We start from the raw sequence: 19,511 nt of genomic DNA, 5'->3' as shown, positions 1-19,511 counted from the left end.
AATTTTGAGCAACATTGTTGTCTTTTATTTATTTATTTTTGCTATATGCTCAGCTGTACAGCACTTTGGTCAACCATGGTTGTTATTAAATGTGATTTATAAATTAAATTGACTTGACCTGACCTGACCTGACCTATGCTTCAGTCTAGTTTACTATCACTTTGTGACTTTTTGAATCACAGGTTTCTAGCTAAACTCATGCCATTTGGACGAAGATACAGGACTTTGAAATGGGAAAACGTTTATTTTGGGGACTTTGTGTATTGTCTTAGTATTGTGGTGGTGTTGTTTTATATGGTTATGTGTCATTCTGTTGGAACAGACTGTGAAGATGCATATCCCTGAGGGGACAATAAAGACCATTATTATTAGTCATGGCTTCCTCTTCCTCACCCAAATGCATCTTCCCTGGATGCCAGACCCGTCAGAACTCTTTGTTCTCCTTTGTAAAACTTCCAAAGAATGATAATATGAAGAAGGCCCCTTTCCTTTTACCAAAAGGGTTCCCAGATTGGTTATACTAGCCTAATACTTACTAGATGCATGTTGAATACTGTACTTTAGATTATCAAACAAGCTACAATCTTCACATTTTGCAGTGTCTTCATTGGTCATTGTTGTCAAAAATGTTTAGATGCTATAGGACAACCTGTCTTTTCACTTGCTCCCAGAGCATACATCGACCTGGCCACACTCCAGCGCTCTCAAAGAGTATGTTACTATGTTACAAGTTACAACAACCATATATTCTCTTTTTCAGTTCCCATTTGAAAAAGAGACTTTGTATCAATGTGTTTTTACTGGTTAAACAAAGGTTAAATAAATATAGAAAACAAAACTATAATAGTTTCATCAGAAGAAGATAGGTGCATAAAATCAAGCAGCAGCACAGCCTGACTGGCCTCGCCTCTCCTGTCTCCTCTCATCTGCCTCTCTGTCCTTCCCTGTCGTAAGTTCTATACCAACAACATGTAACTCACTATAAGCTCTAAAGTAAAGGTAGAGGGAAGGACATTCATGACAGATGTGATGATGACAGATTATAGGCCTACACCGCTGAAGGCCATGAACACAGATCCTCTGATGGGCCTGGGCAGGAAAAGCCTGACCGACCCTTATCTCTCTCACCAAAACATGAACTTCTTAGCCTGAGGCTTTATATTACACAGAGCAGGGGTTATGAGCACTTCCAATTTTTTCTGTTCACTTCTTTGTGGCATCACAAATTCTCTTGTGTATGCTATATCCTGCATGAGGTCTCTTTCCTGATTGGATAAAATTGGTATTGTGAGCTGAAAATACGTTTTCTTTTGAGTAAAGAGCTGGAGAGACAGTTACTGAATGTGTGGCGTACACAATACCCAGGAGACAGAACCAGAGTTGCCAATATCAACTGACATTTATTAACAAAAATTTGAATAACAGAAATCACTTCTTTTCAGGGGAAAAGCAGTAGGTTTGCAACATAAAGTTCAATTTCCAGGTGGAAAAGAGTCGTCGTCGCTGTCGCTGGACTTCAACGGTAGGTATAATTAATTTCAAGGTCTACTTAGGTCTGTAACTGAAATCGATTCCAAACAGGTGGGTATGGTTTAGCTTTAGGATTTTTTCTTCTAGGTGTGGGTAAGTCAATTCAACTCAAGGTAGACCACTTGCTCTCAACAGTCAATTTCAAGGTGCAGAAGGACAGGAAGTATTTCTACACAGCCTGTACTCGATGACTTTTACTCGTCCTCTGTATAGGCTGTGTACTAACTAGGGTTGTAGATTACTCCTTTTCCATACTCATGTACTCTGGTCGGTATCCTTCCATTTCCATGTGTCATTCACTTCATTATTTTATCGGGTCTGTCATAGTAGCCCGGTAGTGTGTGCCCCGCAGATGCCTGGGTTAACGAGAGACACAATAGTAAGTAATTATTTCACAATTATCACATAGAATGGGATGTGAAACAGAGGACTAAAACAAGCACTTTATTAGTGAGTGTTGATGCAGAGGCTGCATATGATAGGGTCAATAATTGGAAGTTCCTTTATGCTGTATTGACAAGATTTGGGTTCAATAAGGAAGCATTACAATGTGTAAAATCATTATACCAACAACCTACGGCTAGAATTAAAATAAATGGGAGCTTGTCTGGGAAGTTCAACCTACAACGATCGACTAGGCAAGGATGCTGTCTTTCGCCTACGTTATTTGCGTTTTTTATTGAACCCTTAGCACAAGCAGTGAGAGACAATGAAGGTATACAAGGTGTGACGGTAAACGGTAGCGAACACAAGATAGGACTTTTTGCCGATGATGTAATTGCCTTCCTCCAGAGACCAAATGACTCACTTCCCGTTTTCAGCAAGGTATTAGAAGAATTTGGTCGTTTGTCAGGATACAAGATCAACAAAACACAGATTTTGGCTTTAAATTATGCTCCAAATGCATCTATAAGGGAAGCCTTCAACTTTAATTGGGAACAAAAAAGTATTAAATATTTGGGTATAAACATAACGAAAAAAATTGTCTACATTATATAAAGCCAACTACGATAAATTAAATCAGGAGATAAAAAGAGATATTGAACGATGGGCTACTTTGCCACTAGACCTGAAATCAAGGTTGGAGGCAGTTAAAATAAATGTATTATCCAGGTTGCTCTTTCTATTCCAGTCCTTACCGGTAGAGGTCCCCCAAGGGCAATTTATTACATGGGACAGAATGATTTCTAGGTTTGTGTGGGCCGGGCAGAGGCCAAGGGTCAGATTTCAGACCCTTCAACTCCCAAAGGAGGGAGGGGGCATGGGTCTTCCCAATTTAAAAATGTACTATCATGCAGCCCAGCTACGATATGTAGGATGTTGGTGTAAACCAAATTATATAGCAAAATGGAAAGATATGGAAAAGGAATTCGACAAACATCCAATACAGAATATTATAGGAGACAAAGAAAAGTTTAAGAAAATAAAACACTGTATTGATCCAATCACCCTATTTACATTAGAGATCTGGTTTAAAATTGTTAAAAAATATAGGTTTGAAGAGGATATAAAGGTTTTAAAATGGATGGCATTTGATAGTTCATTTAAACCTGCAGGACATGATAAGGGCTTTAAAGTATGGAGCAATAGAGGAATGACAGCCTGGTGTGTTTTGGAGAAAAATGGGGCATTGGAGAGTTTCACAGATTTGAGTGTTAAATACATGTTGGATAAACATGATTTCTTCAGGTATCTTCAACTAAGGGATTATTATATTAAGGAAATCAAAGGGAAGCCCTCCATAGAAGTGAATGTCCAAATTATTAAAAATATATACAAGGGGGAAAATATTCGAATTATATCAGCAATATATACGACTTTGATGAGTGGCAGTCATTCAACAGAATATATTAAAAAGAAATGGGAAGCAGAACTAGATATACAAATTTCAGAAAAAGATTGGGCTCATATGTGGAAAATGCACCAATCATCTACCAATTCACGGATATGGAGGGAATTCTCTTGGAAAAATCTTTGCAGGTTTTTCATAACACCAAAAATTATGAGCAAGCAGTTGAAGCAACAGGTACAATGTTGGAGGGGTTGTGGAGATGTAAATGTGGATCACTCACATGTGTTCTGGAAATGTCCCAAAATTGAGTCTTTTTGGAAAGGATCAGATACAAAAGGTGTTGGGTTATGAGGTGCCTATGAAGTGTGATGTTCTGTATTTAGGAAACTTGATGGGGGGAAAGATACGAGGAGAGGATAGGTATCTGGTAAACATTTTATTGGCGGCAGGAAAGAAGGCTATCACAAGGAAATGGGGACAGAAGGAGCCTCCAACACAGGGACAATGGGAGGGGTTGATTCAGGAGATACAGCTCATGGAGAAACTGACACATCGCCTGAGACTGCAGGAGGAACAAATGGAGGACAAATGGTCCAAATGGACAATATTCAATGACCTGATCATGAACAATGAGGGCATGGGGGAATGAGGGACACCAGAATATGTCTAGGAATATGTGATGTAATGAACAAGGTTTGATACGCATTGTCGACTTTATTGTATTTTTTATTTTTTGTTTTTCATGTTTGTTTGTGCTGTGTTTGTCCTTTACAATTGTGTGTTTGTTCAAAAAATGAATACAAATCTAAGTGATAAAAAAAAGAATGGGATGTGAAATAAAGTGGTTCTCGACTCCCCGCCCAACATGCCCGTCTCAGCTTCACCTCACGGCCCGGAGAGTGGATCTGACAATGAGAACTATCTTTGATAGTCTTCAGTTACATCCTTTGTTCCTTAGTGATGTTGTTGGCCGACTTGTAGTCCCTATTTCTGGCGACTACGGGAATAAGTGTCCTCCAGGACCAGGACATTGTTATTGTGGATAATGCAACAGATGTCAATGAAGGGTGGGTGGAATGCAATACATGCAATACTTTTTTTCACTGGAAAAATGAACATTGATTCATTTTTCCAGTGAAAAGAGAAGAAGACACACACAACCCTCAAGAATCATGGCCTCAATAAGATTACTGGCAGTCATGCTATTTATCACCTGGATTTCTACATCAAATGCATCAACAGGTAAGGCTGGAAGTTGTTTCGATGTAGTTTAATAGTTTTTATGTAGGCCTACAGGTAGGACGAATATTTCTTGACATAATGTTTGTGGAATTTGGGGAACTATTATAAAATAAATACATACGTTTAAGAATATGAGAGCTTTAAAACACAAGAGAGATCATAATTGAGTCATTGTTTTTAAGTCAATATTAATTAATCATTTATTTGCCAAGCAGATTAATTAAAAGAGATATTTTCCCCCACACAACTATAAGAGAAAGCAGGTGGCTGTCTGCCTTGTTACTATGCAAAATAATGTTCTCTCTGTTCAAGTCAAGCAGGGCTTTTTTTCTTTTCTGTTTAATGTTTAAGACATTAAACCAGTAAAACATCTAAAACAAACCTTTGTGTAAAACAAACCTTTGTGTATGTTTGCTTTCTTAAAGGAAAAAAAGGTCATTATTACATTGATCGTGTGGACCGTCCGGACCAGCGTGTGAATAAAGCAACAGATGACAACGAAGGATATAGTGGAGATGGATATAGTGGAGATGATGCAGTTTTTACTAGTCTTTTCCCTGGGTTTGTGGTTGTGGAGGACAACAACCTCAATGGTGGAGATAGTCCTCAATTAGTCCTCAATTATGGAGTTCATGGAGAACAGGGTTTCGCTGGGTTTGTGGTTCAGCCGACCCTTATGGTTGTGGAGGATGACATTGATGGAACAACACACTCTAGTTACCCTGTGGTTGTGGAGGACAATGTATATGATGACATCAATAATGAAACGGATTATACTGAAGAACTAGACGATAGTTACCCTGTGGTCGTGGTGGACTATAGTTTCACTCCGAATGTTGTGAACCACCCCCAGGACAAGGTCCTAGTTCGTGTGGATAATGCAACAGCTGAAACTTTGAATAGCCCTGTGACCACCATCTTCCTTCCCATCCTCTACATCATAGTGGTTGTTGTGGGACTGCCTGCCAACGCCATGGCTTTGTGGGTGTTTCTGTTCAGGATTAAGGAGAAGCATCCATCGGCGATCTATATGGCCAACCTGGCTCTGTCAGACGTGCTTTTTGCCATCTGGATCCCCCTAAAGATCTCTTACCACTTCAATGGAAATGACTGGATCTATGGAGAGGGGCTGTGCAAAGTCTTGGTGGGGTTCTTCTATGGGAACATGTACGGCTCCATCCTCTGCATTGCCTGTCTAAGTGTACAGAGGTATCGGGTTGTGGTCGACCCTTTTTCTGAGCAGAACAACAAAGTGGCAATTGGTGTCTGTGTTTCCATCTGGGTTTTCATCTGGACCACCACCATTCCTCTATACCAGTATGATCACACAGTTAGGGTCAAAGGCCTCAATATTACCACCTGCCATGATGTCACTGCCATATGGGATAAAAATGACACATTCGCTTCCATCAAGTTCCCTTATTACTACTTCATATTAATGTCCACTGTTGTGTTTCTTATTCCTTGCATAGTGATTGTTGTGACCTATGTCCTTATGTTATGGCACCTGGAGAAGAAGATAGTATGTAACGTAAACAGCACAGCAGCAAAGAACCGTCACAAAGCATTGGTGTTGATTGCGACGGTACTGGTGACATTCCTGGTGTGTTTCATCCCCAGTAACATAATGTTGGTGATTCATTACTATTTGCTGAGTATTGGGGAAACTAATACTGGATACAGCTTCTATATAATCACTCTGTGTTTGGCCAGCCTTAACAGTTGTCTAGACCCCTTTATTTATTACTTTGTGTCAGATGACTTCAGGAAGCATGTGAAGAACACACTGCTTTGTAGGAGCAGGAGAACTCTGAAGAGAATAGAGTATGTGGAAAAACACTGCAGGAATAACAAATCCGATGGGTCTGGGAATACAGAGAGCAGTAGAGGAGGAGAGTGAGGAGGACTATGCAGGGAATAAGACACTGGTGTACGATATGGGATACTGTCGACTGTGCACTGCCTGTACTTCCTATCTTGTTCCTGACCCACCAATACTGTTCACCTTATGACAGTGGGGAAGAATAAATAGGACAATAGATCATACAGTGTGATTGGTGACACTGCATTTGCTGAAAACGAATTTGATCTGTTATTGACTATGGCGATGTTATTTACATGCATTCTGCCCCATCCTCCCTTAAACCACTGGATGCAATCTATCACTCTGCCCTCCGGTTTTAGGTTTCTCACTCATCACTATAGACTTTATGAGAAGGTTGGATGGCCATCATTGGCTATGAGACGAGAACAGCATTGCACTGTTTTTATCTATAAAGCCTTACTCAAGAAATTACCTAACAATCTTTGCAGCCTATTACAGCCTAAAGCAATAGGCCATCATCACACCCGTTCTCAAGACTACTTTCTATTAGAAATTCCTGATATTAATTCTGAACTGGGTAAGACTGCCTTTCAATACTATGCCCCCCACATATGGAACTGTCTACAATCAGTCTTAAAACTGAAGAACTTGATTTCACTTGATCGATTTAAATGTCTTGTATGGAATAAATTGACATATAGCTGTACTTGTTCAATCTGAATTGTTTTTTCTTGTAATGTATTTGTGTTATGTACAGTGTAATCAGGGTGTCATTGTAAAAGAGAGCTGGTTCTCAATTGACTTCCCTGAATAAATAAAGGTGAAAGAAAGTATAATTTTGTGGAATAAATGATACAGCAAATTAATATACTGTTAGACTTTTTATCTCAGAAAAGAAAAGGTGCAGAGGGTAAATGTCTGCCATTACACATGCCTTCCTCCAATATACAGTAGATCCCTCCAAATTTCTCAGAGACTCGGCCATCTCTATAGCTCCAATCATCACCCACATAATAAACAGGGACAGGGACAGGTCCCCCAAGATTTCAAACTGGCCGAAGTAACCCCCCTGCACAAGAAAGGGAGCAAATTAGACCCCGGCAACTACTGCCCTATTTCTATTCTTAGCTCCATCTCGAAAGTGATTGAAAAAATAGTCTATGAACAGGTTGAAAAGTATCTTGCCACGAAAAAATTTATGTATGAATTCCAATCTGGCTTCAGAACATCCCACTCCACTGACACATGCCTCCTCTATTTGAGCGACCACATCAAACACGAGGTGGATGCTGGCAAATACTGCGGCATGGTCATGCTGGACCTCCAAAAGGCTTTTGACACCGTGAACCACTCCATACTGGTTAACAAGCTAAAAGCAATTGGTTTTGATAGCACATCAGTGAGCTGGATGCAATCCTACCTGGAGGGGAGAGAACAGATGGTGGAGGTCAACGGAACACTGTCCCCCCCCCCCCCCCCCCCCCCGAGCTGTGGCGTTCCACAAGGAAGCATACTAGGACCTTTACTGTTCCTAATATATGTAAACGACATGACATCAGCTTGTGACTGCAATTTGTTCCTGTTCGCAGATGACTCAGTACTGCTGGTCTCGGACAGGAACTAACTGCAGGTTGAAAAGGCCCTCAGCTCTGAACTTGGTAGAATCTGCACCTGGCTCGCTGATAACAAACTATCTTTACACCTGGGAAAAACTGAATCCATTCTATTTGGATCAAATAGTAATCTCAGCAAGATGGCTTCTTGGTTACACGAAAGATGAAATTACCTACCTAGGTTCCATCCTGGAGGCAAATCTTTCCGGTGATAAAATGGCCACCAACGTAATCAAAAAGGTCAACCAAAGAACAAGATTCCTATACAGGATCTCCTCACTGGTCAACAAAAACACCTTGAAGACCCTAACAGGAGCCCTCGTACAAGGTTTCTTCGACTACGCTTGCACCTCCTGGTACCACAGCACCTCTAAGGCCCTTAAAACAAGGCTCCAGACCTTCCCAAAACAAACTGGTCAGGCTACTACTTGGCCTCACTCCCCGAACCCACCTCACCCCTGCCCACTTTGACAGGCTGGAATGGCTTAGGGTTGACGACAGATTACAGCACCTTGCAATGGGTCTGGTCCACAAGATTCGCTACACCATGCACCAAGATACCCATGTACCTGTCTACTTCCTTAATGTCAACAAAGTCCACTCCCACAACACCAGAGGGAGTTCAACAAACCATGTGCAACCCAGATTCGGTACAAACAAGGGATTAAATTCATTCCGCTCCTATGCCACCAAAATGTGGAACGCCCTACCAACAGTCATTAAGACATGCAAATCCCTTGACTCCTTCAAAACTGCTCTCAAAGGGCACCTACGGACGGCTGCAATTCGAAACTGCCCCCCGTAAAATCTGAATCCCCCACCCAGCCCTGTTTCCCCTCACTGTATATTTATTTTCCCTTTTTACCTCCTATGATGATTTCTTTTGACTATATAGTTGTGTATATTCGTACGTCTCTAAATGTTTTGATGAATTGAAAATGGTGGGCCCTATTGTAAACAAGTGTAATGCTTTATGGTGTCGTCCACTCACTGTTAACAGTTTTTGTATTGAGTTGTACTTGAAATGTACTGTAATTCTGCAAACTGTTAATAAATCAATCAATCAATCAATCAATCAATCAATCAATCAATCAATCAGATACCGGTATATAAATAAATATAAATTATTATAAATTTCACGTGTGATGTTTACACTTGAAATGAGCACCCACTGTGGCTGCCACATGACGTCACTGCTTAAAGCAAACATTAAAAGTCCATAGACACATGACATGACATCACTAGCATCGCGTTGCGATACTAATATACCACTGCGCTGCACTGCTGCATATGCAATAGGGGCGGATGAGGCTGTGCCAGGCTATGACATCACAAGTAGGGTCCTGTTTTGTTTTTTTGGCAGCCAATTCTAATTGTCCATAGACTTGGCTGCCACATCGTCATTTCTGAAAGCCAGACGTGTCCGAGAGAGAGAAATTGGTGCAGAGGGCTGGGGATAGCAGGTTTTAAGTTGTTTTCTGGACGTTTTTTAGGATCGGGTAGATGTTTTCAAACGCCTCATAGATGTCTCCTCTTGCCTTGGCACCTGTCAACACAAGCCTTCCAGACACAAAGATAAGCAGGACAACTCTGGGCTTTATCATTCTGTAGATCAACCCTGGAAAGATCTCTGGCTCGTAGGTGCTGAACTGCTGGTGTTCGCGGAACAGTCCTTCTATCTCTATGGGGAACTTCACATCGCAGCTGGCAACCATGTTCTGAACCTTAAAGCCAAGGAACTTGACGGGGAATCCCATCTTTTGCACGAGACGGGCAAACTTCCTTGCCGCCAAACGGGACTGGTCTTCACTCTTGGCTCCCGTGCACACCATCTTTCCTGAGTTGAAGATGAGAGCGGTGGTCCTGGGCTCTTGTATTCTCATGATGACGGCACCGAAACGCTTGGGGGTGTACTCAGCGTTCCGGGCTCGGAGTACGATGGACTTCAGGTCCAGCTCACAGCCCAGGTCGACTGAAGACACTACGTTGTGTAGCCGCGGCACTATTCCAGAGGCCGTCGAGGCTGGTGCAGGTGTGACGGGGGCCATGAGCCTATAGGGGGTAGTCGATAGGGGGGTACTGGTGGAGGCTCCTACTGCCAAATCAGTGCTCTGCCCATCGGTCATGTTCTCTGTCCCAGCGGGGCGACGGTCGTAGTTTTCGGTTGCACTCATGAGCCTATAGGGGGTAGTCGATAGGGGGGTCTTTCCTGGCAGAGAGGTACTGATGGAGGCTCCTACTGCCAAATCAGTGCTCTGCCCATTGGTCCAGTCCTCAGTCCCAGCTGGGCGGCGGTCGTAACTTTCGGTTGCACTGTCCTTCCAGTCCTCTGTCCCAGCTGGGAGGCACTCGTCATTTTCAGTGTCACTATCGTCCCAGTCCTCTGTCCCAGCTTGAAGGCAGTCATAATTTTCGGTTTCATCGTAGTCTTCGGTTTCATCATAATCTGCATCATCGTCAACCCGGAACATACGATAGGATTCCCCTTCCATTTGAATAATGACTATTATCAAGTCTGTTAAATAAATGTAGTTGTTAGTTTCACAGTAAAATCAATACACTGCCTTTCTAGGCATGCTGTTTCGCATTCATTAGCTTTCAAACTAACAACCAATTTAAGCCATTTATTGCTCTCTATAATCTCTATAAACTGGGGGGGCAGTTTATAAACCGATTATTTGTGACTTGGCGTGATGTCACCTGCTGTACCCCAATTTGCATGTTTCCATGGCGATTTTATAGTGTAGAACTGGTCTAGATGGATCAGCGTGTGGATACCTCAATAAATGTGCGTTTCTAAACCTTTTGACCTGGATCCATACCATTTTGTCCGAATATGGAGTGCATGATCAACCCTCCCTATATGAAATCCCACCACCAGACATCAAATGCACATCAGATAATGACAGTCTTGACAGATATTCATATGGTATACTGTTGTCATGTCAAATGAACATATATGGAGATCAACATGCACTGATGATGTCATGTCAAATGAACACACACTTGTACATACAACATAAACCAAATGCACATGTATGGAGAATTGGTTTTCAACATTCACTTATGTCAGACAACAGAAACCATGTTATTAAATGCACATACGTTTATGGAGATTGTCAATATGCACAGATGTCAGACACAACTGAAACGTGCAGTACTTAGTTCAGACTAGTCTTTGGTCCGAAAAACGACCACCTACCTCAAACCCTAACCTAACCATAACCGCAAGCACGGGAGCAGCGCATGTCCGACATGCCGTCGGAATTACGTGCGGATCCCCCCATCCGTCAGTGTCCCCTTTGTTTCCATATATGGAGGTTTGTTTCTGTCTGTCTACCTGTTGTCCCTTAATTGCCTCTGCACATCGAGTTTGAAGTTCGTCGGTCCCAACCATGACCATATATGGGCACAGCGGTCAGATCTGTGGCTCTGGACAACCGGATCTCCCATATATGGAGATTGCTGATGTCATCAGTGTATATGCCCATATATGGGCATTCCCATCCTGTGCCCATATATGGAGCTGACAGACTGTTTTTTCTTTTTGCGGCTGATGCCATGACGACAACACACTCCATATTTGGTCGTAGCTTCCGGCCTGCCCTCCCTTAGCCAATTTAAATAAGATTTCTCCTACCACCAGTAAGACGCCTGATGGCGAGAAGCATGCATCCGCCTGGGTGACAGCAGACTGCAGTTGGAGTAACAGTACGTTTTAACAGCAGGCGACAGCCAGACAATTTTTTCCCGGAAATGCATTATTTGTCTATGGGACCCCGCGACTACTGGCGATAGCAGCTAGGCGAACGGGCGATGGTTGAAAAGTGGGCGGGGAAACGTCGCCCGAAAAGATGAAAAGAATTAATCTATTTGGGCGATGACGGGCGATTGGGCGATGTGTCGGCCGATGCTCGCCCGCTGTTAAAACGTACTGTAAGAATAAATGTGTCATGGTCTGGCTCTCTGCCTGTCCACTTCGGCCATTCCCACTTACCATTGCATCTACAGTCCCTTTTACACACCTGTCTTCAACTGCCTCATCAGCCCAACAGTTCCCTTCTCATTACTCACCTGGGCCAACTTCCACAGAATCAAGGCACCACCTATAAAACTGGACTCCTTCCCATAAGGGTCAATAGACGCCTTAACAGATTACGTCACACTGATAAGTAGCAGCATGCGCGGGCATACCGGCAGCAGAAGAACCATGCCTCTCATAATAAGATGCAATGGAAAAGTTCTAGCTGCACTCACGTGTAAAAAATGCCCCATCAAACTTTCAGATGCTGTTTTTGAGTGGTGCAAGTTCAACCACTCCAAGGAACAGCAATGTCCGTCCTAACCTATGTGACTATGTTTAGGGTACCAGTAGGGGGAAAAGTGGCGCTGTTGTGCCAGAAACAGAGAGAGAGAGATAGTGTTGCAATGTTGCAGAGATAGAGAGAGAGACAGAGAGAGAGAGAGGCAGGGGGAGAGGGGAGTTGCACCACTCAGTTCACACGGGTGTGATTTTTCTCCCAGTGTGGAGGAAGAATGATTAGGATTTTTATTGTATTCTCTCACTCTTGAAATATATAATCCATTGGTTTCTGTTGTGAACAATAATAGCAATTCAAATCAGTTGTCCTCGAACGGGGACGTGCGCTCATGATAACGGCAGCAGGGCCGGTTGTCCATGGCTGCACCATAGAGTATGCACGCGCACCTGCAGCATAGAGTATGACCTGCAGACCATCAAGTATAATTTATGCTTCGTCCCGCGATGGTGTCGCGCACGCAGACCCCTACGCTCACAACAGTCGCATCAGCGATGCGATGTGAGCTTGTATATCAGCTGTTCTCTGAAAACAACAGGTTTGGAGATCTGTTGGGAATTGATTACAACTAGTCACCCGTGCGCACAGTCCCAATGTTTGTAAACAAATTGGTCTATTTGGTTTCATTTTAAATTCAAGAGTTAAAGCTAAAGGGTTAAATACCTTAAGGGTCCATTTGGTTACCAACTCTCCATCATTTAGCTGGGGACCACCTGGAACCGCCTGGACGCTGGACCACTGGTGGAGTGGTTGAAAAGTGAAAACCACTGGTGTATACGCGGTCCCATGGCTCCCCCTATTGACCGTTTATGGTACATACGCGCGCATGTGCACCACCCTGTAGGCCTTTTTTAGCTCCTGCTAAAAATCCACAGAAGAACAAGAAGTTTGTTAAAACAACACGGTGTCTGATCTGACTGTTGACACATGTAAGAAAACTAACTAAACTAACTAACAGCAGGTAAGATGAACAAATTCACGTTGTGTTTCATCTATTTATATACTCATCTTTTAAGATGAAATCGTAATCTGCTTGTTTGTTATGAATGTGATTGATCTAGCCATGGTTCACATGAGGCTCGTACTTCATGACAGTCATGTTTCAGGGCTAGTGGTGATTGTAAACTGTAATCAGCAGTAGGCCTAATCATTTATACATTGTTCCGAATCTGGGTTGCACGTGGTTTGTTGTTGAACTCGATCCCTCTGGTGTTGAGCTTGGAGTTGAGTGTATACTTCGTTGTCATCAAATGGGTTCAGATCTGAGCTAGCTCGATCTGAGCCAAGTCTCCTGAGGAGGCGCGTCTGAAGCCTGTCCTGGGCGGGGTATCCGGACGTAAAAACAAATACTACTAGGCTACTATACTATATAGTATATACTACTACAACAACATGGGTACTTGGGTATCTTCTTGGTGGTGTGTGTAGCGAATCTTGTAGACCATTGGCATTGCATTGCAAGATGCTGTACATTCCAGCCTATAAAAATGGGCAGGGGTGAGGTGGGTTCTGGGAGTGAGGCCAATTAAGTAGCCTGACCAGTTTGTTTTGGGAAGTCTGGAGCCTTGTTTTAAGGGCCTTTGAGGTGCTGTGGTTTGATTGATCATATACAGTTTGCAGAATGGGTACATTTCCCATGAAAGCACAACTCAATACAAAGATTTACTGTGGACGACACACTGATAAAGCATTACACTTGTTTACAACAGGGTCCACCATTTTCAATTCATCAGAACATTGAGACATACAAATATACACTTCTATATAAAAAAATCACACCCATGTGAACTGAGTGGTGTAAGGTCTTATATAGCCTGATCAGCTGTGGTCTGACGTAATGTCAGTGACCATGGTAACCATGCTCACCTGTGCACGGACACGTACACAGGTGCACGTACACAGGTACACAAACATACAGACAAAGCTGGTTGTTGGAGTGGTTTGCACCACTCAAAAACAGGAAATCATGTAAGGAGGTGGTAAAAAGGGAAAGGAAACATACAGAAAGGGTCGCTAACCCTAATCTCTTAACCGGCCACGTAGGTTGGACTAACGGGAGGTCGGACTTACGGGCAGCCCCCCACCCCCATGATATGGAGTTCAAATATGATAGATGGCACAGGAGAAATTGTTTATAAAAACAGATTTTAACCTATATCACATAAATCCCACTAGGTCTCCAGTTATTAAAGTCCTTCCTTATTCACTTGATTTCAGACCGGCGTGTGGAGTCCAGACTGCAGGTGAAGATAAACTCTCCAGACTCGGCCAGGGACGTTTCTATTAAACATGAACCTGAAGACCACCCACGTCTTAACCTCGCCTCACCAGGCTTTCCACCTCGGAGGAAAGCCTGGTCTCTGTTCCAAAAGTGCTGTGTGAACCAGTCTGGAACGGATGATATCGTTACGTCATGTTGTAGCATTGTTTTGTAGTCATCAGGCAGGAACAATCAAACGGAACTTCCTTTTCCCTCAAACCGGAAGAATAACAATAAAAGCTCTAGTAGCCTGTAGCTTTTATTGAGAAAAATCAGTTTGAAGGAAAAGGAAGTTCCGGACTACAAAACAATACTACAACACATCCGCTCCCGACCGGTTCATAAACCCGAAATGGAATGGTGCACAGGCTACCCACTCCTCAGTAAGTTTCATGTGCTCTTCCTTTCTTTAATATTTTCTGTTCTGTACGGCTGCCTTATTTTCACTGTACAATAACAATGGCAAAAAAGAAAAAATACCAGGATATGTAAATCCATCATTGGAATATCTGTCAAATTTCATTTTGAAAGATATTCTCTATTCTATTTAATATTTCATTTCTTATTACCATAAACCAAAGTGCATTGTATTTTGCACAAATGCGATGTGAAAGTCAACCGGACCATATAAATTCACCTTGTGATTTTCTTTACAATATGGATCTAAAATAGGTTGTTATGGTGCGTCTCCGTCTAGAAATGGGTCTGGGAGTCTGAACCTTGTGAGAAAACAGATCTTTGAATGGCTTTTTCTCAGCTTCTTGATTTGAGGTTTAACCAATTGAACCCCAGCATCCCTAAATTGTGGGGGGAACAGTGGCCTGAAATAACCAATCTACAGTACAAACTCACATGTGCATATCATTAGTCCGACGTACAAACAGTCCGACGCACAATAGCCCAACACCCTACCCCAAACCCTAACCGCAAGCGGAGTCTCAACCGGCCACCTATGTTTCTTAACCGGCCACGCATGTCGAAGCCACGGGTGAGTCTTAACCAGCCATGTATGTCGGAGCCACGGGTGAGTGGTAACTGGCCACACATGTCTGAGCCACGGGTGAGGGTTAACCGGCCACGCATGCGTCTTCACCGGCAACGCATGTTGGAGCCATGGGTCAGTCTAAACTGGCCATGCATATACCTCTTAACTGGTCACTCATGTCGGAGCCACGGGTGACTCTTAACCGGCCACGCATGTCTGACCAGGACGTCGGACCAGCATATGCGCCCCCAAGCTCACGACACGTTGCAAGAGATTTGATGGAAAAAGAAGTATAGGGCCGACCCGATCAACTAAGTATTAGTTCATTAAGTACAGAGGGTTAGTTCACTAAGTATAGAGTGTTTAAGTGGTTAACAACTTTCAAACAAGTATTTGAAAGCTTAGCGTGTGCACATTCTTACTCTTTACAAAACTAAAACATTACCATTATGTGTGATGCAATTTCTATCAGGTGTGAAAAATACTTGCTTGGCCTACTGGCAGCATGAACATGAAATTTGGTGCTGATTCAGTACAGTAGTTTGTGAGATTTGCCCCAGACACACAGGCAGACAGATTTACAGACTCACAGACCCATTTACAGACTAACAGAGCTACGCCATGCAGATATTTTACATAGATTGTTAGGCTACCATCCACATTTCAAGTTTTCATTGTCAGAAGTGCTTCTGATAACGTGGCCCAAATCAGAGCTCAGGAGTGAAGTATCATGCGTTTAAATTGTTTTACAATTTCATGATTCAAATACTATATTTGCTGTAACCAAGGTTATTATAGTTAACAATTATTTTAACAGGCTAAATTTACTGTAGGAGAAAACTATCGCACACCTAGCAATCAGGCGTATGCACAGGTGCGTAGGCCAGTGGACATCAATGAAAGCAATAAGGTACACCCGCACACTGTGTATCTGCTCGGCACAAGAGTATTGTCTTATTTAATGAAGCAACGTTTCGGTCACTAGGGACCTCATGCCTAAGGAAGGTGACCGAAATGTTGCTTCATTAAATAAGACAATACTCTTGTGCCGAACAGATACACAGTGTGCGGGTGTACCTTATTGCTTTCAACAGGCTAAATTTAAAACTGAACTAGTCGGTTTGTTAACTGAACTAAATAAAAACAAACAAAACCAAAAAACGAAAACTACTGAAATTATAGACAAAATGCCCTTAGTTTTAGTTTTTTATAGTTTATTTTGAAATTATATCTTTTGTTGAGTTCCAAAACTATTATAACCTTGGCTGTAACACCATTATTCATTTTGGGGTTAAAGTAACTAAATATATTGCTTCAAATTGTATTGTATTGTAAACTTTCAGAACAGTAATAACCTGTAGTGAGTAACAATTTAGTCAATCTTATCTTCTTAGCTCATTTTCTCCATGGAACATGGAAGAAGAATGGATTTACATTTTAGGAATACAGTGTTGACCATCATGTTATTTGTGTGCTCCTAGACATCCTGCACATGGTTGTGTACGGACGGTTTCCCCTAAACGGAAGAAGAGCCCCAGTCTGCTCCAGGAGGAACCAGAGCCTCCACACATTAAAGATGAGCAGGATGAACTACTTCAAAGACCAGAGGAGCATGTTGGGTCAATGTGGACATCACTAGCAGTGAAAAGTGAAGATAATGATGAAGATATCTCTTCGTACTGCATGAATCTGACACTGAAGTCACTGAAGACAGTGATGATTGGGAGGAGACCAGTGGAGGTCAGTCAGTGTTAAACACAGGAACAGGAACTACAGTTGGCATGAATGAAAATAGAAAGGTGATAATTAGGGATGTCCCGATCTGTGGTTAGACTGGCATATTCACCGATACGACCCGATATGACAAATAAGGGCCGATCCGATACTTTTCTCGATACCGATACAGTATGGGACATCTCTAATGATAATCATATTCAATAAAATAGATATGAATAACGGGGAAGCCGTAGGACTCCCAAACACGGGACTTGTTTGATGAAGGAAGCTTTTTATCACCATTTTTATCCTGCCTCTCCCTTTCTCTCACCCTCTGTCACCCCCATCTGTCTGTCTGTCTGTCTGTCTCTCTCTCTCTCTCTCTCTCTCTCTCTCTCTCTCTCAGGAGTGATGTCCCAGTCTTCCCAGACTCAGTTCATCTCCTGTTCTGAGTGTTCAAACTCCAACTCCTTCACATCTCAGGTCTTCCTTCATAAACACAAATGTAAGAGACACAATGACCTCTACTGCCAAAGGCTGAGGAATGGACAGATCACCTCAGCAAATCACCAACTCTGTAACCAGCCAGAAACAAGGAGACACTAATGAACTGAGACCTTACAGTCATCAACGGTTTAACAGTTTTTCTGTGATCTGGACTGGATCAATTATGACAATTGTATTAAAACAAAAAGAGTATTTGGGATTTCTGTTGTCATGCATTACCATAACAATGTTCTCCTCCTCTATGATTTTGCACTTCGAAGTCTGCGAAGCGCCTCCATTGAATGCATGGATTAAAGTTCTCAGTCGCCACGACTGATTTAAGTCATTTGGATTCTATAGAAGCTAGCGTCTTCTGTGAAAGCATGCTGCACACCGAAAATGGCAGATCTACAAGCTCACAACACGTCGCAGGCAGCGCAATGTATTGTGAGCTTGTAGATTGGCTATTTTTGGTCATTAGCCTAGTTATTTTAAGATGAAAGAATATTTGAAGTGATCAAACTAGCAATAAAGTTTAGAAGCATCTTCCAAAAACATGAATGGTCTCAGAAATGTCATAAAAGCATGTCATAAAAGCCTCAAATCTGTGATTTCTTCAGCTGCTCGGCCTAAAACAATATATATTTCTTTATTTTTGCTTTATTCCATGTGAATGCCTGAATTGTAAGTAAGTGTTGAAGTGTTCGGTTCCCACGGTCTTGAAATTCCTGGAAATGTTTTGAAATTAGACAAAACATTTTCCAGTCCTGGAAAAGGTTTGGAATTTATCAAGGGTCCTGGAATTTATTAGTGGTCCTTGAAAAATATTTAATTTTGTTAAAGCTTTTTCCAAATCATGCATAACATTACACGAAATATGTAACAGAAGTAGGGCTGCGTGATTGCAACCTAATGTGTACTGGATATGACAAAAAGAACAGATCTACAAGCTCACACCGTGCATACCCTAGGACAGGTGTAGCAAACAGTTTGGCATGAAATGTATTTTTGCTACACTGCCTGTCTTCGGGCATTGCACAAAGGAGTAAAAGACTTGTTATTGCGCTGAATGATTGTTATAACTAGGCCTGGAAATTCAGGGTTAAATATTCTGGAAAAGTTTTGGAAATTCATTGGTATACAAATGTGTGAGAACCCTGTATGTAGCCACTTAAACCCTGCATGTTTTGTTGATCCCCAAGAGGTAAAATCTCTAGAAATCTCTTCACTGAAAATAGTGAATCTACAAGCTAAAAACGTGTGGGCGTGGCAATGCTGTTCACCTGGCTATCATGACATGTCCAGAATACTGTATATAGTGACACTTGGTTTGAGATACTGCTGGTTGAAAAGTAGTTTCAAGTAAAAGTTGAACAAGATAAAATTCATATAACTTGTTTAATTGACCAGATCCAAACAAACAGTATGTACAACAATAAATGCATATAATATATTTGTATAATGTTTTTTCAATAATAAACTATATACTAAACAAAATATACTATACTATACTATATACTATACTACTACTATACTATACTATACTATTCTATATACTATAATATATACTATATACTAAAAACAAACAAACAAATATAAACAATATAAATGTAGCCTATAATATTTACAATAAATGTCTACTATATGAATCAACAACAATAATAATAATAAATGCATAATAAACGTGTATAATGTTTAACCAATAATAAACATTATAAAACAATATAAAAAAGTACAATATTT

General features: G+C 41.8%; 2 protein-coding genes and 1 long non-coding RNA gene across 3 annotated transcripts; 2 read left to right on the top strand and 1 right to left on the bottom strand.

Annotated features, from left to right (window-relative positions):
• Positions 1 to 5,240: 5,240 nt before the first annotated feature.
• On the top strand, positions 5,241 to 6,464 carry LOC306939450 (proteinase-activated receptor 2-like; the record flags this gene model as incomplete). Its single annotated transcript, XM_079524038.1, has 1 exon — positions 5,241 to 6,464. The coding sequence occupies one exon, from the start codon at positions 5,241 to 5,243 to the stop codon at positions 6,462 to 6,464; it is 1,224 nt and encodes a 407-aa protein (XP_079380164.1).
• A 3,004-nt stretch (positions 6,465 to 9,468) lies between these two features.
• LOC306939449 (uncharacterized protein) lies at positions 9,469 to 10,473 on the bottom strand (the record flags this gene model as incomplete). Its single annotated transcript, XM_079524037.1, has 1 exon — positions 9,469 to 10,473. The coding sequence occupies one exon, from the start codon at positions 10,471 to 10,473 to the stop codon at positions 9,469 to 9,471; it is 1,005 nt and encodes a 334-aa protein (XP_079380163.1).
• Positions 10,474 to 14,545: 4,072 nt separating this feature from the next.
• On the top strand, positions 14,546 to 18,289 carry LOC306939727. Its single transcript, XR_013791914.1, has 3 exons — positions 14,546 to 14,964; positions 17,048 to 17,306; positions 17,689 to 18,289. It is a non-coding gene; the product is annotated as an uncharacterized lncRNA (long non-coding RNA).
• The last annotated feature ends 1,222 nt before the right edge of the window (positions 18,290 to 19,511 follow it).

Source organism: Electrona antarctica (genome assembly GCF_951216825.1).
Source record: "Electrona antarctica genome assembly, chromosome: 16".
In the NCBI taxonomy this organism is placed as follows: domain Eukaryota; kingdom Metazoa; phylum Chordata; class Actinopteri; order Myctophiformes; family Myctophidae; genus Electrona; species Electrona antarctica.
Note: the sequence above shows the minus strand (reverse complement) of the source record. Positions and strands in the feature narration are given on the sequence as shown.